The sequence below is a fragment of the Trachinotus anak genome, unplaced genomic scaffold, assembly GCF_046630095.1.
Source record: "Trachinotus anak isolate AG129_WGS33_773 ecotype Australia unplaced genomic scaffold, CSIRO_AGI_Tana_v1 ptg000001l, whole genome shotgun sequence".
Classification (NCBI taxonomy): Eukaryota; Metazoa; Chordata; class Actinopteri; order Carangiformes; family Carangidae; genus Trachinotus; species Trachinotus anak.
In genome coordinates this window covers 16,540,570-16,555,209 of record NW_027273852.1, presented here as the reverse complement: position 1 = coordinate 16,555,209, position 14,640 = coordinate 16,540,570, and the positions used below count along the sequence as shown (strand labels likewise).

Genomic DNA, 14,640 nt, shown 5'->3' with positions numbered 1-14,640 from the left:
TGGATGACGTATTCAATGCGGACTAGAATAATACAGTGATTGGTGTGGAATTGTGTTTGATCTTTACTGCAACAGACGATTATTTTGATATGATTATTACTTTAAAATGAGTTTATTCATAATATCCACAATGTTGATGTGATGATGTTTAATCTAAGATGTTTTGGTACCAGGTAAATGTTTCGGGGCCACATCGTATTGGTCCTCTCCCTCCCTCTAGGTTTCTCTGTCATTCCCCAGACCATTACACCACCAACACCAGCCTAGACTGTTGACACAATGCCAGTTGGGTCCACGGATTCATGCTGCCTCAGCAGAATTCCAGGCTCCATTTTTCCAGTCTTCAACTTTCCAGTTTTGGTCAGCTTGAGCCCACTGCTCAAATTTCTTCATTTACATCCACAGAACAGCTGCTCACTGGATGTTTTATTGTTTTTGGCACCATTATAAGTAAAAACTCTGTTGAGACTGAAAACCCCAGTCAGTCACAGACAAAATCACTGAGATCACATTTTTTCCTCATTCTGATGTTTGATGTGAACATTACCTGAAGCTCGACCTGTATTGTGAGTGGATAACTGCATGAATAAGACAGGCGTTCCTAATAAAGTTCTAAGTGAGTGTATCCACAGACAACAGCCAGAGCCTTCCTTTACAGAGAAGCTGCAGGGGTCTGTTTTCAGCTTCCCTGGTCCACACAAGGTTTCTTCTTGGATGTATCATGTCAACATGAAGTGAACAGGGGTTCCAGAGAGATGCCTGAATCTGTGTCTTACTTACATACTATCCTTTCCTTTCTTCTACTAGAGTCCATCCATTGTGTTTACGTTATCACTCTTTAACAAGAGCCAGGAGCTGGGGAGTTGGTGTGAGGTGCAGCATTTGGCTGTAACACAAAGTCATGGTAGTTGTTTCCACCACAGCTTCACTCAGAATACACCCAGTTTTCATTTCCCAGACATTTTCAAGACAGAGGCAAGAGCTAAACCCACCTAAAGTGTGCATTCAGAATGCTATGGGTAATGTTACAGATGCTGCCTACATGTTTAACTCACACTATGTTTAGACTGTTGCATAATTTCCATCATGTTCATATGGGACATATGGGAATTTCTGAAGCCATAAACATGAAAACTTTGAAATCCATGTCCAACTTAAAAAGCCCAATACGTAGTCACCATGAAGTTACAACAGTTCACAGCATCACTCAAAACCCTGCGAAATTTCCTAGCCTAGTTTCAGTAAAATCACAATGTCACCTACTGCTGTGCCATTTGCTGAATAGCAGATCCCTGCATGTCTCTGTCCCTCTGCCTTTCATTTATTTCGTCAATCCTTGCAAGTTGTTTCTGGGTCACATTTAATCAACATGGTCACCTCTCAATCAGACTGCATGGCTAGCTGAAAAAACAGATGACAGAAGTGTCTATATCTTTGAGGAAGAGCCCTGAAGAACAGCTCAAAGAAAAATCCTGTAAAACTTTTTTATCTTTTTTAATTTTTTTCGGGGGGGCGCAGAGAGGAGAGGGAAGATGAAGCGAGATCTGGAAACTAAAGATAAAGGACTGCAAGAAACAGAGGTAGAGCAAAGAAGTCAAATGTGTGCTCTTCAGTACACTGAAAGCAGCATTTGGTATTTGCAGTGAAAAATTCGAAATGAGCATGACAGTATGCAGCCCCAGACCAGCTTCTGTGAGAGGGAGAGGAGATGGACGGAAAACGGAGGAAAAGAAAGAGACCTCCAAAAGTAGACAGACACCTCCAACTAGGACTTGAGCCCATATGAAGGGAGCACGACTGAATTTAAGTGATGCACTTAGGTGGAAAATGAGCATACTTGCATCCTGCTCATTTGGAGTAAGATACGGTCTGTGTGTGTGTGCTAACTGGAGGTATGCTTTGTGTCAAGACAGACTGACACAGACACAAACAGAGTGACCTCTGCTCCAGTACAATGGAGCATTTATCAACAAAGGAAAGGAGAACCAAGGTATGCAAATCTATTTGTGAGTGCACCTTCATGTAACCACCCACCTACACTAAGGTGGACATATTACAGGAAAGCATGAAGAAATTAATAGAACGTATGACATTGTCCTCTTTCTATCATTTTTTGAGCCTTGGCCCGAGGCTCTAACTGCATATTTTAAATTACCAGACAAACAGTCAGACTCAGTAGCATTTTTCTGGGATGAGAGAAAGATAACAAAAGGGAACAGAGCAAGGCAAAAATGTTGGTTTCAGTGCAAATGCATGGCAGCTCAGCGATAGAAAGAGGAAAAAGGTCTACACACACCACACCTTGTGCAGCATCTCTGCGCTGTTTCTGGATCTGACAGAATCAACAAAGCTTACAGCAGAGGATCTGCAGAGGCATCTAGAGCTTAAAAAGAAGATGCGATATTTGCTTTTCCTCAGTTCAACTTGACTTTAGGAACAAACATCTCCGTGTCTGCAGAAGAAAGCACATTTTCAGAACTCTTCTGATGGATTAATACTCCTCCATTTCACCATGTTTAGATGCACTGATGCACTGTTCATGGCACCGGTCCTTTTTTTTTTTTTAAGCTGGAAGTTTTGTACCCGTGGGATATACTGTAACATAGCTCACCTCACTTCAACAGACTTTTATTCTTAACACTCTTTTATCTTCTTAACTAGCATGGATAAAAGAAATGTGGAGGAGAGAAAATAAAACCTTTTGAGAACAAATGAAATCTAAGAACAATTTGGTATGTGCTCTGCTACATCTTGACAGGGGTATAAAGATAGAGGTGTGACAAGATGTGTCTCATCCTTCTCTCTCCTGTGTGTGATCTCCTCTCAAGAAGCACCTGTCTGATGATAACCTTGAAAAGATCCTTCCTCTGTCTTTCGACATACTGCTGTGTTGAGACCTGGAGGATGCAAATGATGCAGACCTTCTTTTCTAACCTGTGCACACGCCCCCACTCAACTTGCCTTCCTCTTATGTCTGTCTCAGACTGAAGATGGAGAGCAGGCACACAAATGATGAATCGCAGTTGATTGGGCCCTTCACAAAAGATGGACAGAAGTGCTGAGTGTGATTAACAATCATTTCCCTCTTTTATTTTTATGTTCCTAGAAATGTGACAGAATCTGTTTTTTGTACGTTGAAGGACACTGTTTTTGAACTTTAAAGTCTATTCAAAAAAAGGCTAAGAGCAAGTTATTAAAGCACTGCAGAAAAGTTCAGCTGCCAGGAGGTCTTCTACATGGAAATACACTTCTCATTATAGTACAGGAACCTTGGGGTTAATTATCTTTCAGCATCTCTAGTATTTCAGATCTGCTTTTAAATGCAATGTGTGCTTTCTGTGCATTGACTTTAAGATGCATCCACTGGGCAAATAACAGGCATCACTCTCTGACGGCATGATGACTTTCTTCAAGACTCAACCATGAGACTGAAGACTAACCTTACAGGCTATTTATCCCATTGTTCATCTGAGTGGGCTACACTTGTGAAAAGATCTGTAAATAGCTGGCACAGTGAAGGTTTTCAAAATGGGAAAATCAAACCTGGCAAATGGAATGGCGAGCTACTCATGCTGCTTCGTTTTTTATGCAGAAATACATGATGGGTATCTTTTTATTCAATTCTTGGTTGCAACTTATCCATCTAAAGGGTAACCAAGATGAAAATTTCAGTGTTGGGTAGAATGAGTGTTGACCTAGTCTGCACATTTTAACAAAAGGCAGCCGAAATAGCAGTATTGACTAAGGATTGTATCTTTTTGCTGTTTGGAAAGCCTTCCTACACAAACATTTCTTGGCAAAGTGTGCACTGAAAAAAAGCCCACTCATAGCTACTATATTCAGTGCTGTTAGTGACCTTGGTTTACTGATGTTCCTTTTATCCAAACCTAATACATTACCAAGCTTAAAGGTGATATGTCATTCTGTGGTGTGTGTGTCTTTGCTGCCTACCTGACTGACTTTGGCTGGTGTAAGGACCATGTCAAGGACTCCTGACCAGCCGGCAATCACTCCTGTGGGGACTGCATAGGCCAGCGCTATCATCAGGAACCGCAGATTACTAAAGAGGACAAAAAAACAGTAGAGATTCAAGACTGCACTCACAACAGTCTCACACAAGTCTTTGTTTGTATACTGATTCTCCCAACAATGTGAATATGGCTGAGTTCTGTAACCAGGTGCATCTTGGAACCATTAAAATAGTATAGTATGTATAATATGTCCTTAAATCTTCCATATCTTCTATTATCTGCTATGCTGGGCAACATTAACATTCAGTGAAAGGACAGTGGGTTACTATGCTAGCTATGCTTATTTATTAACTATAGCCACTCACTTATGTTCTGTAAAAACAGACTGTTAAAATCAAGCACAGTCTACATCCTAACAGCTCTGGGACGAAACAGTGCAAGCAACATAATGAAATTCCGCCTTCCACTCCTTTTCACTGGATTTGGAGGAATGCCATCAGCCCCAGGTCTTTTTACTAGTCTTCACCATGCTGTGCACACACACACACACGCATGCACACACACACTCTCTCTCACACACACACACACACACCCTCCTGCTTCTGTCACAGCAACAGATCCATCCTTATACAGAGCGTAGTGACAGAGAGATAAGCAGCAACCTGCACATAGTGGGCAGAGCTGCCAGAATCAAGCTGAGGTGTCACAGAGGGCAACATGCAGCTAAAACTGAACAATATAGTCCAAAGCCACTCTTTGCAAGGTCCTGTGTTGTTCAAAAGATGGACAGAGATGTCTTCTAATTTGTCACTGGACTGATGAATCAATAATAAATTATTCTGATCTGATAAAAGATAATGTAATCAACTCACTCTGGTTTCAGCAATAACCAATCAAACACTTAGAACTGTCAGTAATTCAGCATCATCAAAAGCGTGGAAACATGGTTTATTTGTTGATAGATCTCAGTTTCAATGCCAAATTCCAGTTGGACACCAATATTTAATGGAACTCATTCATATTCTGTGAAAATAGGGGAGGTGGATTAAAGGTGTTTATCTTAATGTAAAGAAAATCCTTTTTTCAATCGGGTTAATTATATTACAGAATTATGTATCAATTATTTTTGATTTTAACTGATTAGACATTTAGTCAAAAAACATTAGAATATAATGAAAAATACTTGTCATAATTTCCTAGACCCCAAGGTGACCTTTAAAAGCCAAACATATTCAATGTACAATGGTATTAAAAAGTTTGATGCAACAAGTGCTCACATTTGAGAAGCTAAAAGCAGAGAATATTTTGCATTTTTGCTTAATAAATAACTTTATCATTAATTCTTAGAACTGTCACCGACTACATTTAAATTGACCACTCTTTCAATGGCCTCATGTTTTGAGCACTAGCTAAGTATTACCAGCTAATCAAGTTATCAGCTGAAGTCAAACTGCACAATAAGAGATGAAAACAAGCACCATTTCCCAGCTGTGATAAATGTCTTTAGGCTACAAATATTGTGCTGCAGGGTTTATTATGAGCTGTCTGCTAATATCTCGTCAGCTCACAGCTAAATGTGTACAACAGGGCGAGAAAAAAAAAATGCCTAGTTATGTATGCGTATCCAGTGTACAAACAGAGAGCTCACCTCTTTAGGGTATATGGCCCTCCTTCAATCACATGCAACCCAATTACAATCACTTGGAACACCCACGCTAATCACCTTCGCCCAATGAGGAGGCTTGCTGATTTAAATCAGTGCCACCTCCTCAACCCTAACAATGTGATTAGAATCACTGGGCGTCTGACAAATGAGGTTGGGCTGGCAGAGCAGGCAGCAGATTCATAGATTGTTTTGTTTTTCTTCTCTCCCCTTTTCTGTTTATGGACACTGTTCAACATTTATTCTCCACCTGCTTTGTTCATTATAATGCAGGCAGCATTCTGAGCAGTATCGTGCAGGGCCATCTGGAGAACACTTTTGGCCTCCTGCATCCCTACTATGGCATCAAATGCTCAAACACCCAGAAAGATAAAGTTCAGACACACATTTCAAGTCAACTTTGAGTTGCAAACTATTGGGGGAACTTGTCCCAAGATACATAAGCTGTACAGCGAAAGCATTGTTGCTGTAAACATATGCACACCCTTCCCCTTTCCTGACACTGGTGTACTTCAGACAATGAATCACTTCTATTTGCAGAATGCTTTGACTCCACAGCAAAACAAACACAGCCTGTCTTGCTACTGCAAGCCTGTCTTGTCCTAAGCAGTATGAGGCTGCCTGGCCTTGGAGAGAGTATGGAGGGACACTCATAAAAGCCCCATGATGGAGCACCCGCTCTGCTTTTCTCCCAGCACCCTTTTCATTAACCTTGCCACAACAGCAGGAAATCAATATCCTTCACCTTTTTCTCCATCTGAGAGCTTATTTAGATAACCAAATGTAAGCAAGCAGACGCTAGCTACTGGGTAAGAGAGGGGACATTTTTTCTCTTTGCCTTCCTGCCGGTGATGAAATATTTCCGAAGAAGTCTCAAAGCTGGCGGCGTCATCAGCTAAGTGCCATTTGTCCTTGGCAGACCCGGCTGGAGATCAATGCATCAAGATGACAACTTTCAAAGCTAAAATGAGTATGACCGGGGAGGGAGGGATCATCAATACTCAGGCTTTGGGCTGTTTAGCATTCCCTCACACTGCGATCAGAATGCAATGATAACTTTACACCATGTGTAGACACATTCAGGCTTCTAATTATACTGCTGCTGTGGAAGCAGATGTGAACAGCTGGAAGCTCTCATCAAACTGAAGATCATTAACCAGTGCTCATACCCTGACAGGCTAAATGGATGAACAGATACATCAATGGATAGGTATCGGGCAGACTAGCTAGATAGCTGGCACCTGCTGTTATTGTGGAGCTCACAAATTGTTACCATTTTGTCAGCTTCTACAGATACAAACTTTACCAAGAATACATCAATCAACAATGATACTGACCTTATTAAGCAGATCAGTTATCATACAGGTGTGACTAATCCACTTTAAATACAGTCTCTTCATCAATGTCATTATAAAGGTACCTAATAACATTAAGTAGATCACGACCAACTTAGGTTTTAGTCCCACTGCAATACCTAGCCATATACCTTACCTTCCATATAAATGGTTCACATCCACCAATAGACCCCTGGGAGCAAGTATGAAGAGAGGCACAACTAGTTACATGCTCAGATGCTCTCAATACATGAAGAGAATTTAAGTGGAAGAATATAAACAGGTTTTTTCAGAACACCACATATAAAAGCTGAAATAAACCCTCGGCTTCAGGCGACTGCAGGAACTGTGGCGCACAGGTGGGCAACCATACGCATACATTCTGGTCATGCATAAAACTGAAGAATTATTCTTAGCTATTAAGGAAACAATGCATATTTACAACCCACAAGGCCCAAGCTTCTCTGTTGGGAATGACACCTGAAGGGATAGAAGGAAGGGGTCAAAAGTAACTATTCCAAATTCTATTTACAGTGTGGGTGAAATATATTACACTGAATTGGTTAAAGCCCTTCCCTAACCTAAAATTTATGGACACAAAAATTATGAGTCAAATAAAAAATTGAACAAATTACAAATCATTGAAACTTCAAAAGCCCAGATTTATTAAGAGATGGAGCCCAGCCATGACATTACTACTGCAATAAAATAAGCTTTCATCTTTATCACTTCACCTCACTTTCCTCACAGCTAATCAGCTACTCTGATGTTTGGACTGGGCAAGTAGAGTAAAGTGGGTTTATGAGGGCATATTACGTGAAAACAGCTTCCTGTTCCTGTTGGAGATATGACCAATGGACGCGCTGAGAATTAAACAACAACAGTTAATGTGCTACAAAACCAAAACAATGAGCTAAACAAGGCTAAAAGCTCCAAAGAACTGCAGAGTTGGTAACAATTCTATTACCCCTTTCAGGGTCTTTTAATCAATCTTTAATAGAAAATGTTAATTAGTGGAGCTTTTAATTTTAAGTCCTGATGTGCTTCCATCATTTTGTCCACCTCCTGTATGAGTACACATGGACACAAAGACTTGTTAGTCAGTTTTCCTACTCCATGTCCAGTCATCGCAGAAGAATTCGAAGGCCTGATGCTGCTGGACTGAGATACAACGTGTTGCCCAAACAGGTCACTGGAAGGCTGCCTATCAGAAGTGGAACAGAAACCCTCTTAGCTGGATGGCCTAGTTAAGTTGGCCAGTCTGTGTGTGTATGTGTGTGTGTTTGCATCTGTCCAAAACTATGCATTAGGTTGATATCTGCTTGGTCGCTGTCATCTATCTGAGGGAGCTTTTACAGTGAGTTAAGCCTGTCTATGCTGGTAAGGGGCCTGTGAAAATCCTGGTGCAGTAGTGAAGCTGTTTCTCACTAAAGGGGACCAAATGAAGCCAACAAAGCCAGGCCAATTCCCCAGCTGCCATCGCCCAGCTTTCCTCCCTTTTCCAGCCCTTTAATCCCTGGCCACTGCCATGGGCCTCATTCCTCCACAAGCCAGGCAAAAAGGCAAGACACTCGCTCCTCAGGCAATGCTGTTTCCTCATAGCCCAAAGGATAAATATTTTCTCAGTAGAAAGTGTGAGAAGGGGGGTGGGGTTCTGCAGGGTTATAGTGAAGTGTGATTCAATCATTGTCTCTAGAATTCCTCTTAGCTCTCCCTCTCTGCTTTTCCCAGGGAGGAAAAAAGACAAAGGTGATGAAATATCAATAAATTCCACTAATGCTGAAATTCAAGACCTTGTCATAATAGATCATCTCTCTATTTTTGTTACCACATGCGGATGGTGGTGTTTTGGGATATATTGATAACTGAACCTGATGGTATAGATGCAGAGGATGAAGTAGAGGATGATGCAGCGACCAATACATTATAGCTTAGTAATTAATCTAGAGGGAAGGCTGGGGTTTCTTTGATAACAACCCAAGCAGATGGTGAGTGGCAGACCCCTTCATTAAGATTCCATATCCTTCTCCGGCGCAAGATTCTGTCACTTTAACTTTTTAAGACAAGATGCATGCATTGCATCAGCAAATAAGAAACCAACATAGAGCTAATGGATTTGTAGAGAAGTTAGAGAGCACTGAAGGTGCTGCAGAATCCTGCTCCTGACTGCTCTCTTAAGGTCTGATGTCTGAAGATATGACAGTGCCTGAAACTAATTTCAAATGCAATACTGAACTGTAACTTGTTTTACATGTCTACCCCCAAATTGAATCGAGGACACATCAATTTAGGCATGCTGAACAATGTACTGAAAGAATGGTCTCAACAAACTGTGTCAGATGCTATTGGTCTTTCAGATGACTTTGTGTGTATGTGTGTCAGCATGTGTGTCTGGTTTTACCTTAGAAGTCTGCAGATGCTGCTCCTGTAACTGAGTCTCTGGCTTGCAGCGGCCACACTGGGAGGCATCGGTGGGCGTGATGGGAAATAGAGCAGGACTGCCGCAAAAAGCACAGCAATTGCAGTCAACTCTGCCAGAGCACAGCGACACAGATAAAAGAGACATACGTGTTATCTCAATAGATAAGACAGTCAGACCAATTTGACATTTCAAAAAAAAGGTCACTGTGACACCTAAAAGTCCTCTAAAACCAGGAACCTGGATGAAACACAGCTAGTAATGCCAGCTAGACATTACTACAGACTAAACGCATGTCCGTGTCTCATGATCATGCAATCTGACATGGCGCTGGTTGATATTATAACTTATTTCTATTGATGAACCAACACATTTTACAGCTTTATATCATATATTGTATATATCGATCAAGCAGCAGCTGCCTATTACTCCCTGATAGAGTCACACTCCCACTCTTTACAGTCTGTTATATGGAGAGGTGGCTGGTTTCTAGTGTGTAAATTCTAATGTGCTTCCTATGTCCTTTCTGTCTTTTGATAACCTCAAAAACTTTTGGTTCACAAAGGATGCCTGCTTTGTCCTTTAAAATAAATAACAATACTACCTTAGGTTAAACAAAAGCCGCAGCCACAATCTATTACAGAATGCTTGTTTCTCTTCTCAGCATACTTTTAATTTTCTGAATCAGTTAAGCATAACAGTCCCAGCAATCTATTTTTCAGTGGGGCGGTTATGAAGATTATAATTGGACTTTTTTGGTGTTCGTGCAAATATCTTGGATCCCCTCGCCTGATTGTATTTTTGTCCCTTGACGGGGCTGACACGATGTCGAAATGATGTGCTATCGATCCTCCGTGCCCTCAGAAGTTCTCACTTGCTGTAAGTACCTGCATACATAACCAGCTGGATCCTGTCTCGGATGGAGCTGTCGGAAACTGCTGCTGCCATCGTGGTTGATGCCTGGGTGTCGTTGGGGGCTGGCACTACTAGAGGTCCTACTACAAACGAGGCTGCGCCTCCCAGGTAGGAGAAGAGTGAGGCCACAGCCGTTGCAGTGGCTCTCTGGTCAGGAGCAAACCATGTTGTGGAGAGGTAGGGGCCAGCACTCATTATTGTTGGGCCGGCTAAACCATTCAGAAACTGACCTCCATGTATGAACCTGTAACAGAGACAACAGGAAGATAACATTTTCAAATATTCACCAAAAAAAAAAAAATGTAATTAAAAAAAAAGACCACATGTTATGAGAAAGTGGTTGTAGGCTGTAGAATTATAATTTTCCACAACAGAGGAACTCATTTAAATTTAAAACTAATTTAAAAAGGAATAATAATTAGGCTAGTGCATTCTAACAGTGATACCAGGCGCTCAAGGTATCTAAGTTTATCTGGCTAATTAAAGTCTGACTTAAGTTAGCCAGATGTGGCAAATGCAGTTCTCTCAGCTCAGCTGCTTTCAGTTACTGTAATAAAGATTAGTCTCTGAAAGGTTGGGTCTGCATTGTGTGTGTGTCTATAATGACCTTGAAAAGCTACTATCAGTTAACTCATGATTATCCCATATGATATTTAACTTTCAGATGTTAAATTTCATCTTCTAGTTGCAGGGACGTTGCACAAAATCAAGTTTGCAGATCTGTGATTCATAAAAGAACCTAAGAATAACTTTGTTGCATATTTTTGTCGAGGACTTTTATGTGAAAAGGGAAACTGTATTAGAGAATTTTAGGATGTGTATTGACCCTATAAACCCATCTTTTGTGAGCGGCCTAATTATAATACACTGCAATACACTGTTAAACAAAGATAACCAAACATGGCTGCAGCAGTGACCCTCACATCAGTGTATTTATTAAGTTAAAAATAAACACAAACACAACAAGTAATGAAGCATTTCTAGTAAAAATGTGATGGATTGGTGACAGGCGAAGGAATGAAAGTAAAGTGCAATATCTCCAGGGATTAAGTAACAACCTGCTCCTGAAAGAGTCCAAGTTATAGTCTCACTTTCAGACTGAGCTGTGTGAGACAGATGTACTCTGAGATGTCCCCTGATGGCACCACACCCCTCACCACCCCCCACCACCCCCGCACTGTCTAACTGAGACAGCCAGCCGCCAGAGACAGGGCATGGCTGATTGATTGTCTGTGAGCTCAGTAAAGACACCTTTCATTCAGAGCAGTTTGAGACGGCTCAGCAGGGAGAAGAGGAGAAACAGGAAGGAAGGAGGGAGGAAAGAGGCAGAGAGACAAACGACCAGGAAGAGAGAGGACAAGGAGGGATCCAGAGCTAATTCTGTGTTTTTGATGTTCAAAATGATTCTGTATATTTGTGCTCAGACTGTAAGAGTCCCTGCTGATCCTTACTCAACATGAGCATGTGAGGGCTGGTTGATGTTTAAAAGCCACAACAGCTTGTGGCTGCTATTGTTTTCATCTCGTGAGTCTATGTGTGTGTGTCGTCATGGCAAATGTGGTCCTGGAGACATCTATTGTACAATTTTAAAGTATGTATGTATGACAACCCCAATATTTTCTAAAAAATTTTTTATTAAGAGTTAAAAATATTATTCAAGACCTTGGTTCAAATAAGATGATTTATAAGACTGTTTCTGGATTTGCTGAGACCCTGAAAAAATGACTAGATGCCATTCTTTTGGCACCCATCACTTTCACTGCAAAACCATCAATATGACCATTTTAAAAATTCACCTGTGTGAGAGTGACAATTACATCTAAACAGAACACAACACTAGTGCTGACATGAAACCTATGGTAGGTTTGGTACTGATACCATAACTATACACAGTCATTTTCTACAAAACCATTACAAAAGTCAAATGTTAAATGTTGTCTAACCACAAGCAGCCACACATGAACTTTGTCTAAATAAAATACAGTTTAACACTGGATCAGGAACGATCCAATCAAAGAATATGTAAACAAGTTTCAAAGCGTGCACAAATTATGCATTCAATGTGACAGACACATTTTGTCCAGTACCAAACAAGTATTAAAGTCCAACACCCGAGCTTACATTTAAAAAAGCAAAAAGCAGTGCCTTTAGACATAAAGCAGGAATATACTAGTTTGTTCACTCATCAGTGTGCTTTCACTTCTCTGCCCTCTAACAGTTTCTAACATTGCTGTCCACTGGCTGCAGGGTTGACAGATAAATATGTCATGGCAGAATACAAAGTACCGTGGTTGCTGACAGATTGATTGGAGAATAACTTGTTCACCCTTTATCTCCTTCCCACATCTCAGACCTGCTAACATCCCAGCCTACACAGCACAGCACCCTCCTAAAATATTCTGTGACACTTTTTATTCATCCTACTCCTTATTTCTTTGTAGAGTTCTTTGCAATGTGCCTCTGTCTTTTTTGTTCAAATTAAATGTTTTCAATTGGGTTCTATTATAGATTAGTGCACGTACATGATGATATCTATGAGAATGTTTACACACTAGTGTCCTGTTTTGATCATGTTTGGGAAATATCATTTACATGGAACACAGAATAACCAGGTTATTCATTTACCTCTATCCATAATTCTACCATGATCAAGGTTTCTGGTGTGGTCATCTGCGTTGGTGCAGGCAGGTCTGACTCCTCAACATCCAGCCTCTCTGTCATTTCATTTCTCTACCAGGTAGCCTCAGCAGTTGAGGGATGAACCCTGTGTCAGGACACTGCTGCATTCACTGCTATTTTCTTCTCCATCTTATTTCAAGTGATGGAAGACAAGAGTGACAAGCGAGAAAATTTATCCTCCACATTATCAGTGCCACACTGTCATTTTCACTTTAGCGTGTTATCATCATTACATCGTTTGTCAGTACGTATACTTTTTTTTTTTTAACTTACCACTTCGTGATTTAGGTCAAAGATGCAGCTGCTCACATGGAAAAAATTACAGAAACCTAATACCACATACCACAATATCCCAGTCTCAATCAGAGTAACCCAGTTAGCATATTTAGGTTCCTCAAAATGTGCCTGTAACCATTTTTACATGCAAAAAGAGCCTCCAAGCTAACAACAGGGTATATTAGTGTAAGGCCTGAACAATATGCAAAAAAAATGTATTGCATTAGTTCAGAAAGTGTTGGGATTGCGATTTGAGTTACAATTTCATTTAGAATGGTAATTTTTGCATTTCATTTTCAGTGAAAACTAGAATTTCACCTCACAGTTGTATGCCGCCTCAACTAGTTTCAGGTTACATCGCTGTTTATCCCGAATCATGTAAAATATTTAGGATTTGTGTAAATTTTTTGATAACTGCTGTGTGAAGAGTTATGGCTAAAAGGTGTTGTGTGAGGTCACCGTCACCTTGAATTTTGACCTTTGACTACCAAAATCTAATCAGTTTGTCCCTGAATCCAGGTGAATGTTTGTACTGAGATATCGAGTTAAGGAGAATGGGACAGATGGACAGACGGACAACCTGAAAACATAATCCCTCCAGCCTTGGCTGTCGTCAGTGCAGAGAAATAAAAATATAAAAATGATGATGATGTGATTTTTTGTTGTCTTGTAGCAGACAAGCAAGTTCCTTTAAACCTGCTGAATATGATTTGTAGGCAGGGGCATCTCTGTAGCACCACAATGCTTCATTTAAGGTATGTTGTGACACATTCTAGCTTAATCAAAAAGAAAATGCAATGTTTTTGCAACTTTGATAATATTTAAATTAATTGTTCAGCTCTAATTAGTGTGCATAGAAATGTGCTTAATGTTCAGATGCTGTGTTTTTGCTGCATATAAAAATGTCTGAATTGGATAAAATGGATATATGGCTGAATGAATGGATTCTCTCTTAGGATTATTATTGTCAATCACATGACCCATTAGTCACCAAAAGCATCTCTCAACATCTGTGACAGACAGGTTATGTGTTTGTCCCTCTAATCAAGTGGTTCTCGATTCCAGCGCTACGTAGTTCACAGTGGATTCATTAGCTCTTGATCAGCCAAACACCCCTGATCCAGCTAGTAAGGTGTAGGTGGAAGGAAATGCAGAAAATAAGCAGTGCTGGGGCTCTGTCGTACTGAGAGTAAGCACCGCCGCTTGGCATTTCTCCATGATTAAGAAGTTTTTGTGGTCTGTCACACTTTGTTAACTACAGCACTAGGTATATCACTGTGGCTGCGCCCCATTTGGCTGGGTCAGCGTGCCACTTGTTTCGTAAGAGAGTTACCATGAGGCAGCAGGTAGGATGCTGAATCTCTATCAGCTGATCAAATAGCA

At 40.7% G+C, this 14,640-nt stretch overlaps 1 protein-coding gene across 2 annotated transcripts in view; it reads right to left on the bottom strand.

The window, feature by feature from the left end:
* Positions 1 to 14,640, bottom strand: part of slc49a4 (solute carrier family 49 member 4) — a 47,488-nt gene that overhangs the window by 22,351 nt on the left and 10,497 nt on the right. For both annotated transcript variants that reach the window (XM_071480806.1, XM_071480814.1), the window contains exons 3-5: positions 10,275 to 10,546; positions 9,370 to 9,499; positions 3,952 to 4,060 (exon numbers count right to left, since the gene is read on the bottom strand). In XM_071480806.1, coding sequence (XP_071336907.1) covers positions 3,952 to 4,060; positions 9,370 to 9,499; positions 10,275 to 10,546 — 511 coding nt within the window. The remainder of the gene's footprint in view (positions 1 to 3,951; positions 4,061 to 9,369; positions 9,500 to 10,274; positions 10,547 to 14,640) is intronic.